Source organism: Amblyomma americanum, chromosome 3, assembly GCF_052857255.1.
Source record: "Amblyomma americanum isolate KBUSLIRL-KWMA chromosome 3, ASM5285725v1, whole genome shotgun sequence".
Taxonomy (NCBI): domain Eukaryota; kingdom Metazoa; phylum Arthropoda; class Arachnida; order Ixodida; family Ixodidae; genus Amblyomma; species Amblyomma americanum.
The window spans coordinates 86,465,779-86,476,220 of NC_135499.1; the positions used below are offsets into that span (position 1 = coordinate 86,465,779).

The 10,442-nt window shown below is 44.2% G+C and overlaps 1 protein-coding gene across 1 annotated transcript; it reads right to left on the reverse strand.

The window, feature by feature from the left end:
- Positions 1 to 942: 942 nt before the first annotated feature.
- Positions 943 to 9,978, reverse strand: LOC144123126 (uncharacterized). Its single transcript, XM_077656026.1, has 3 exons — positions 9,895 to 9,978; positions 5,879 to 7,766; positions 943 to 1,452 (listed from the first exon to the last, which is right to left on the reverse strand). Exons 2-3 carry the CDS (start codon positions 7,759 to 7,761, stop codon positions 1,170 to 1,172), a joined length of 2,166 nt encoding a protein of 721 aa, XP_077512152.1. The 5' UTR covers positions 7,762 to 7,766; positions 9,895 to 9,978; the 3' UTR covers positions 943 to 1,169.
- Positions 9,979 to 10,442: the final 464 nt, after the last annotated feature.

Sequence of the window (10,442 nt, forward strand, 5' to 3'; positions counted from 1 at the left end):
TCTGCGAAGGCTGTCCATGAGATAACTTCATACATGAAAACTTAGAAACATTACTAGCTTTGAGCGCTTATTTTGCGATTATCAGTAAAAGGCACCTTCCACACCGGAAATTATATAACCAGTGAGCAAATTATTCTTCATGCGTCACTTAAAAACCATGGACGTGAACCATATGTTGTACGGTTATATGCAAATGTCATTTATTACGAAGGCGCCTCTATTTCATTTTAGATTATCTTGACTCTTTTACTACCATAGCATATTAGACCCTCCGCAAGACCTGCGCGCTATAAATGGTGTGCACTCCAAATACTTATGCCACCTTACACCAGGCCCTGGCGCGCGCTTAACTAGTAGAAACCGGGGTGGCTAAAGCCATAAAGAGAGCTAGGGGTGACAGGCTAGCAAGAAAGCCATAAAAATAGCTAGAGGTAACAGGCTAGCAAGATACTAAATATGCATCAATGAGACATGATATATCACATAAGCAATAGTTTGCTTAAAGAGTTTCAAATTTTGTCAATTAATTAATATATCTGCTTCTTCACTTATGCAGTAGATGATAGAAGTGGTTAGGGTTAGACAAGTAGCCAACGCTGGTGCAAAATATCGACACAAAATTTTGACAAAAATAGCGAAAGAACAAATATCACAATAATACCAGGAAAACAAGAAGGAAGAATAGAAAAAGAAGTAAAATTGGTGTGCATTAAAGTAATTGAATTATCCAATTAGGGCATGAAAGAACAGATGACTGAAATGTATATTTGATTCGGATAGTATATATCTTCACTAAAATCTTAAATTAGACACTATATGATAATCAGATTGCTAGTAATAAATATTTGCCAAGAAAACTGACATTCATTGAACATTTATTTTCGAATCGCATCCTATTCAGTACTTGATCCCAGGATTACTGCCGTAAATGTTGCTTTATGCATATTAATGTCCACGAGAGCGCACTAGTATCTCTAGTAACACAAGGCTTTCCAAACAAGAAGACTGTAATTCGTTTCTCAGTACACTATAATTTCTCACCAAGCAGCACCGCAAAGAATTTGTACTAAAACACGAGGCTTGTCAATCAAACGAAAAGTCAGGTGTGCGAGTTTATGCCGCACCTAACGTCCGCGCAAAGGCCTTGCCTTGAAGGCAAGCGGCGGTCCCTACGGAATCCTCACGTCGACGAGCAACAGGTAGCGCCTGATGACGCGCCAGCAGTCCTCGTTGAGGTCGTCCAGCTGCGCGCTACCGTCTCTGGAAGGTAGACACACGACGCAGCTACTCACGACGCCGGTAAGCCGCATGTACTGGTTCATGTCCTCCAGCGCCTTCACGGCGTCTCGGACCTTCGCGGCCGCCTGGGCCTCGTTCACCGACGCCAGCTCGACCACGCGCTGAGGCAGCGCGGGGTGGCGGCACATCCGCTCCACAGCCTCGCCGCAGGGCCTGTTGATGGTGGCAGGAATCGCATGTGGTGGCGTTTGTATGTCTTTCAAGGTATACGCAGTTCAGTACTTGTCCTCACGCGCCATTTAAAAAAAGCAAACTTTGAACTGCGCACAATATTCTCATGGGAGACATCAGGGAGTGGTAACTTAGTGTTGCAGAAGACAAGCAGAAATTACATGGGAAGTAGCTAGAGCACACTGCAAGTAGTATGTACATTGCTGAAGATTTGCTAAGCGCCAATCTTTAAAAATTTCTGAAAAAGAAAATTGTTTTGGAGGTGTGTGTAAAAATTATATCAAGTTCCTACATACGCGCATTCTCTGAGTCAGCCGTGCTTTCATCTGAGGTGAACTTCTGACCAAATAACCAGGAGCAATCAGTAAAAAAGGCTCTTGCACAGCGGCCCAGAGATGTTTTCAGGGCTTCAGACGGAGTAATTTTTTTTTTGCAAGTTGTGTGTGATGCACTCACCTTTGTGCCTTTGCAAGCTATAGAGTGCAGACAGCAATAACAGGCGACCGTCAAGGCAGCGAGAAATATTTTCCTTTTTATGGCATTCACACGTAAGGAATGGTGCCAAATGATGATACATTTCTCAGTCCTTCACGACATCGTCTGTGGCCGAGCAGGGACGGTACTTTGTGGATACAGCCGTGTGCAAATGGTCATGGCACCCACTTAGAACTACACGCTTTTGGCGCAAAACACGAAAGTGTATATGTTCTTTTTAAGAGTGCTTACTGGCATGGATCTTAACAAAAGGTTGTGACTATGGGTCCCTATTCTGTACCTTTATATTTGATTGCATGATGTGTTACATGTCGCATTAAAAATAATGATTATTGTTTATACCCACATTGCAAAACTCTCAACCTTCACCTCGATAACGCCACTATAGCGAAAGCACCCTAAGCTCTCAAAGTTTGGGCACCAAACAAAACCGGTCGATAGGTTGTAAAAACCCCAGAAGGTCACATGATCTAGCTTGCCCGCCTAGGTTGCCCCTCCGAGGGTGGCAGGGTTAGCCACCCTACGCTGCCCTATTTATCGCTCACAACGCCGACACGGGATTTTTTGCTTGACCGGGCCTTTAACACTATCGCGTTATATGACAAGGTGTCTCGTAGTATCAGCAGCTGTGTAAGCACGTGGTATTCGCTGGATAGTAACAGAGTGACTAGACGCGAATGCATAGAGAACGCGGAGTGTTTATTTTGGTAGGCGCTGAAACAATTCATACGGTATCTTTGCGCAGAAAAAAGGTAAAAAATACCGAGTGGTTGGATAATTTTGGAATACAAGAGCACCATTTAAGCAACGATTGCTATAAATTGTGAAATGTGAGAAATCTAAATTGTTGTTTTCGGATATCTACAGATGTTTTATATCTTGCAATAAGCAGGACCATCAGAATTGACGCATTACAACTGTAGGTTGTTTACAGAGAAGAAAAAAGACCTTGCGGCTTTACTGTCACCTGGTGCCGCTCATATATACTGATGAATTAACTCATTCATCTTTGATGTTTTATAGTTCCAAGCAGAGCTTTGTCAGACAGATGCAGAGGCACTAAAGTGAGAGATTTGCACTCTGCTTTAGTTTCCCTGCACGCTAACTTATAAAAATTAAATAAGCAAATTTTCAATTCTTTCCACATTTTCGATTTGTACTACACCCGGCGACAGCTTTTCTTGGCATTGAACAGACAGCCCTAAGCAATTTTAACACACCTTGGTGAGAAAAAGCCAATTCAGACATGGTTTCAGTAACAGATTCACGAGTTAACGGAAGTTCTCTGATGTGCCTTGGCGCAAAAACAGACTGAGAAAATGCATTAAAGCAGCATGTGTTATCCCCATCATTATTAATAACTTCACCACCGAGGTCTAAACTCGGAATTCCGACTGGTTCACGTCCGTTGTGTTTCAAAAATGTCCGCAATTCCTTAAGATTATGGCGGAGTTTTGATCCCATGTCATTTAAAAAGCTATCCTTAAGAGCTTTAATTTCAGTTTTACTGTACCACCAAGAGCACGAATCGAGTGCAATACTGGAGGGCATCATTTTTTTTTGTATGATTCTAGAAGGCGATGTTTTTTCTGCTAAGCCGTCTGGTCTGCCACGTGATTCATGGTTTGTCGCAGCGGCGCTTTCCAGAAAGACTTTTAGATCGGATATATTGATCAATTAGGCATTCCAGCTTATTCATGAATACTTCCCAAAGGAAAATAAGATCTAAATTCTGGCTTAGATTAATAATTAAAAGAGATGAAGGAAAGAGGCAGGTTCGTTCTTTATGGATGTATAGTTACCCTTATTAAAAAACAACACCTTTCCATGTCGACCTCTTTTAATTAAATAAGGAAAATGCCGAACATTGTCGACAACACAAAAGTGGTCGCTTATTGCTGGTATGATCACAGTGTCACGCACTACTAAAAGCTGGTTGTAGAACAGCAAATGTAACACTGAAGATGAGTGCTCAGTTTCCCGTGTAGACTCAGTGACGTCATTAGTAGTAAGTGACGTCATTAGGTCATTAGTAGTAATTAATTCATAAAAGAATGAAGACGAAGATTGGCTCGCACGAAGAGGTTTGCAGTCTACCCATTTGAAATCAGGCATGTTGAAGTCCCCACCACAAAGAGAGGAATTTTTTAAGCCGAGTTTAAATTCAGACAGCGATCTGAAAGAGTCAGGGTTGGTAGGTGCAGGAGGACGGTAGACTGAACCAATAGCCAAATTCTTTCCATTGTTTAAGCGAAGGTAGCACCACACTGACTGGCAACCAACTAGGGGCGCTGATATTAATGAAGAGTTAAAACACTGGAAAACAAGTAAAAAGGCCCCTCCACCATGGAAGTGTTGACCTCTACGGTACGCGTCATAACCGGTGGGAAATACTTCAAGAGCTGAGAATGGAGTTATCCAGCCACGATTCAGTGCCAATTATAACATGATGTTTCAGAGAGAAAAAAAGATTAGCAAATTCATCAGTTTTATTTTCGATACTCCTGCAATTCACGACGAGAGTTATCAATTCCAAATTTGATGACGCGGAGGGCATACAAAACACTTTTTGTTGCCGAAGAGCTTATCAAATCGCAGCTTTGAAGGAATAGCCAGGTAACGTGTGCATTGTGAAAGCCTGAAGCGTACCTTTCTGACTGCGGGTGTGAAGTCTTCGCGTATGGCAAACTTGGTGTCCTTAGCTTAGGGCCGCACGATAAGATTTTGTCTGAGTTTGCAACTACAAAATTTAACGACAATGGGTCTATGCCTGCCTTCAACAAGGCGACCTATTCGGTGAGCCCTTTCGGTGCTTTCAGGTGGAACATTTTGGTTAAGATGAGACCAGAAGAATTCGCGTACATTTTTTTTCTCAGATTCAGACCAACTGTCTGCTGCGGAGTCATTTAGACCTAGAATAAGCAAACTATTCCTGTTCGATCTATTGGAAACATCTTCAAAACAGTCCTTAATGTGGGCAACGTCCCTGGTCAAGGTGAATAACAGTGCCTTAACAATTCATGTATAACAGTGCCTTACGCATCATTCCAAAGAAGAAAACGTGCAACCAAAAGTTGGGTGTCGTTGCTCCTTGAAGTTTGGCCGGTCGGCCTTGACGTAAAGGCCCAGTTCTGCGCTGGCGCCGACTTAGACAACATTTCCGGTGCAAAATTGTAATTATTTACTAAAGCTGCGCATTTGTGTTTCGTTCTCATTTTGATGATTACTAGGCCGACAGGCCATTTTCAAGGCAAATAAGCGGACAACCTAAAACGTTTCTCTGTACCCCTTTAAAAACACTCCAACCACAATCACATGAACTAATCTGTCGGGAATGCGTTTCTGCACACGCCGCGGATTAGAAAGGGAAGTGCAGAGTTGGTTTTTCAGGACTTCCAGCATCATGAAGGTGAGATAAGCAGCAGTTATAGCCTTCCTTTTATTTTATTTTTCTTGGAGGGGGGGGGGGGGGGAGGGGTTGGTGAGTGATATGCAAAAAGCTAAAACTCGGAACTCAGATAGTAATGAGATGATGAATTCACAAGAGTTCAAAGAAAATCTGATAACCCCTTGAAACAACGTTCCGCACATTCTTATCTGCGTTGCAAGACATTTGCCCTAAATTCCACTCACTAGGTTTTTTCCTTTCAAATTGGGTTTTAGCTAGCATAAGAAGGAACGGAACGCGAGAATATTTTATCTTAATTCGAGCGTTGACGAAAAGATGTAACAGCAGTTCCAGAAAGACTCTGCCTTCTCGCTGAGAGCCTTACTTCCGAAACATTTACCTTATTTAACGAAACCCAATTTTCTATGTGGCTAGCTTCCTTCTAGTAATAGCTGCCGGGTATTCCCACCATAAAGAGCGCGCAAGTTTGAAGGCAGCATCATCCAGCTCCCATTTTTTACATACCTGTCGCACCGAGTGCCGCTCACGAACAGGGCTGCACGGTTCAGTAGGCCGGAATTCCTTCGCGTTGTGTCCCAGACGAGGAACCAGTCTCTAGCTGCTTGCACCTCGTCGACAGACACGTCCACGGTAAGGCTTAGCAGCGTGTAATTGCTGGTGATGTCTTCGGACAAGACACTGAAGAACCTGTTGGCGTCGCGTGCTCTTTCGGGCACGAAGTACATGCGCTGTATATTCTGCAGAGACTTGACCGTGCGCGCCAGCAAATCAATTTCTTCGTTCTCCATCTCTGGAACTTTCATGTGGAGCTCCTTTACGCTGGCATTTTGAGCCAAAGACAATATAATGGCCTTCAAAAAGCCGTTCCTCGGCACCAGGAAAGCTGGGTCGCAGTATAATATCAGGTGAAGTTTTTGAAGAGTAAGCGTACTTCTAATGTAGTCAGCAACCGCTGATACCAGCGAGTCATCTACAGCATGCGACGACACTCCTAGCTGCACCGATGTAACGTGAGAAGCCGAGCAGAGCTTTTGCATTATGCGCAGAAACTCGTTCCTCGTATCACTTCGTAGGCAGGCATATATTTCCGAAAATCCCTTGTAGTCGAGCATATCAGCACTATTTGGAGGAAAGTTAGTCTCGAAGAAAACCTGTTCTTCTGCGCCGGCTTCTTTGAGTGCTTTGCATATTTGCGGCAGAACATCATAGTGAGTGAAGTTCATTTCGATAGTGACTTTGAGGTTTCTTTTTGATGGCAGAATCGCGAAGAATTCGCCCCAATGCTTTCCCTTGCCGGCACAAAAGGGAAGCCTGACGGCATCTAAAGTTTTGTTCTCGGTGAGAGTCTGAAGCCAGTCGTCGTACAGGTCGCTCTCAAGCATTTCTACGTCTTGTCTGGTTGAAATCATATTAAAGGCTTTTACAGTCATATTTTGTTCGAAAATCTTTGAAACGAGTTTGGCGCTCGCCTTGTCCACGATGAAGTTTGTTAGGTTCACTTTCAAGACCGTATTGTTTGCTAGCAATCCTTCCAGAACGTACTTCAATGAGTCTTGCAGTTTATTACACGCCACAATAGTCAGTGTCGTTAGCGTCGTGGTAATCCTCAGGTATTCCGTGAACACTGCTCTATAAGATGGAGGAGCCTCGCCTATGAAGGATTCGTCTAGAGACAGATTCGTTAGACTGGAGGTGGCTCGGAGCGCTTCCAAGAAATTTTCCGCGGAGTGACTCTTGACGCATATCATGGGGATCCGCAGGGCTGTCAGCGAAGCGTTATTTCGAAGGTGGCCGGATAGCACGTCCAAAAACGCCGCAGGACATTTCCATGCCGTTGGACACTCGAGTTCTTCTAAGCTGTGCAAGGAAGCGATCAGTGCACAAAGGTCCTCTTGAGTCTTCCCACTCGCGAATCGAGGATTCCGGAAGTTGAGCACCTTCAAGTGGGAGCTCTCCTGAAGGGCGCCGACGAGGAGGGTCAATTCGCCCGGCTCCATTGCCACAACGCTGACGTCCAGTGTCGCCACGCAGCGATGCGTCTTTAGGAGCTGGCACGCGAGCGCGATGCTTAGCTGCCGCTGTTCTCTCGATGGAACTGCCAGGCAGGGTTTTTCGAAGCTAACTAGAGACAGCTGCCCGCATCTTCCTTGTGATTCTCGCAGTTCGAAGCGAGCCTGGCAAAGAAGTTCGTTCCAAATAGACAGTTTCCGGACAATCTGGCACGTTTGGTTGTCGGTGCCGGTGCAAGGATCAATGTAGTCGAGGGAAGTGCCTGTATAGCAGCCACGGATTTGCCACAGGTCAACAGCGTGTAGGTTGGGACCCTCAGCTGGCCTTGACTGCCTATGCGCCTGTCCGCCTTGGGGTGTGCTTCCGCGCTGAGCCATTTGATCTGCGAGCAATGATTTTTTTTTTCAGTAGGCGACAAAATCATATTCCGAAGCACTGAGGCCTTTTTTTTTATTTGGAGTTAGGTTGCAGCTAGCAGACAGTGAGTTGTCAGTGCATTACTATAATACGGCGTGGCCGCGCGTTAATACTACGCTAAGAAGGGCAGCGCATTGGCGGAAATTTGCTTTTATACGAGGGAGTGAGACTGCTGAACCTCGGTGACATTACGATTTACTTTTTATTGTGGTGAGGAGAGCGAGAGATCCTATTCAACCAGGCGTTATCTTAGTCGGCGCATTTTGTGTAATTGTAAGCGTTCTGGAAGAATTTTTCTTTCTGTTTTTATGCAACTAAAGCTAACGATACGGTGTGCAGTACTGAAACATTTCGAATGATTTTTTACTACTTGGAAATCTTAATTGGGTAATGAGATGTAACTTGCACAGCAGTTTGACATTTCACCTTCACCAGCAGGCTGTCGCAGCGACTGCGATATAATTCGTGATCTTGGGATCGACAGCAGGCTAAATCCACTGCAGCGCAGCGGCAGGTTCTCACTCGTGCCGGCATATAGACAATTTTAGATAGCGCACTGCTTACTGGGTATTTATCTTTTCGCATCTGAAATTTTTTGACCTCAAACGCAGCCTAATTGGAGCAGCCTGACGCTAAGCTCACCAGGCATAAACTTGCGAGGCCTTTTTTGATGTGAGTTAAGGTAGGAGAGTGAGAGAAAGATGAACGGAAAAGCAAGGAGGTAAACTAGGCGACGCCTAGTACGCTACCCTACACGTAGGAAGGGGAACGGAGGGAGAGTTATTCACTCGTTCAGCATACACCTAAAAGCCCTCCTTCGAGGGTATTTCATTGGGGGGAGGGGGGGGTCAATGTAAAAACATGTACAAGGAACATCATTAACAAGGAAAGGAGCAATAAACAGGCTAGGAATAACGGAGAAAAATAATTAAGCACCAGAGAGTAAATAAAGAAGCAGGCGATTAAAAAAATACAATACAAATTATAGGCTTAAAGAAAGCGATTAGGCATAACAAAAACAAAAAATACTACACTGTACATATTAGGCACGAAAGGAACAGAAGTACTCGCAATAGTACAGCAACTGGGAAAAAAAAACTTGAAAAATTTCGAACATTTAAAACAGTTCAAATGCCAACGTCGCTGCGGATAAGAGCAAGAAATGTGGAGGCGTTAGATTCAATCGCTATGTGCGCTGGTAAATTGTTCCACTCTTGGACAGTGTGTGGTATGAATGACTTCCCATATGCAGATGAACGACACGTGATGCGTTTAACTTTGTGCGTATGGTCGAGCAGCGGAAAGATGGCTGAGAGTGATTGGAAAAAATCATGGTGAAGCGAAGGATGGTGATACAGTTTACGAGAAAGTGCTAGTCGTGATTGTTTACGGCGTAAGAGAAGTCTGCTAATTCGGCGCGATTTTTTAGGGTAGTGACGCTGGTAGTATGCGAGTAGTGAGAAAAAATGAAACGCGCAGCACGGTTCTGCAAGGACTCAAAGTTAGCTATGAGATACACTTCATCAGGATCGCAGATGCCTGATGCATATTCAATATTCGGACGAACGGGTTTGTAGAAACGGTAGAAAGGAAAAGAAGATCACTTTTTCACGTGGCCGTAGGCCATTATTGCTGCCGGTGGAGCAACATAAGATTGGTGCTATAAGCCGACAGTATCATACGGTGCAGTATGTGTAGCTTGTGACTGACCAACGAGGCCGAACAGCCTCGTTAGTTCGGATCAGTTTAGGACACCTTGCATTCTTGGCGAGCATTCAAATCTGACAGAAAAAAGACATTTTCGAATTTAGCTGCCGTCGAAATACAGTCAAGAGTCGATATCATGTCCTTGGGCTTAACAATCGGACGCCATAGCCGCTGAGCGATCGCGGTGGATCGAAATAGCAACCGCCCTGACAAAGACATGGTTTAGCCGCTAGCGGTTGCAGGGCTGCACATAATTATATGACAAGGCCAAATCAACACAGCTACGTTTGGGAAGGGCGGAAGTAACCAAGTCCTCAGGTACAGCATAGAACAGACGAATAAGAGAGGGTCTAATTGCCACAAGAGTCCAGGGCACATCGACTCACCGCTAGATGCGATGGGGCTGATGCCTGTTTGAAACTGCTCAAACGCGGAAGGCTCCTCCAGTAGCGGAATCCTGCCTTTCGTGACTAGTCAGCGGCCTTGCTCATCTCCTTCTTCGTCTTCTCGCTCAGCCCTGCTGGCGTGCATCAAGAGCGCCATAGCAATAACCGCCTCGAAATACTCGCTATCAAAATTTAACATGCGAGAAGGAAAGATTAGACGGACTTAGCGTAATATGGCTTAATATATTAAGAATATATATAATATATTATATGTTATAATATATTATACAATAATATATTATATATTTTATAACAATATAATATATAACACGCACGATAGTAAACGGTCACTGAGGACAAATTCATGCAATTTTTCTTCATAAAAGGTTCTAGGACCTTTCTGTTTAGGTTAATGATGTCTATATTTTTTTTAAGGAAGCAAAGGAGAGTTTTTCGCTCGTAAAGCTCTGTTAAAGAACGTTACCTTCACCTCGACTTAAATTTGTGACATCGGCACCAGAAAGAAATTCGTGATCCGGTGCGGCACA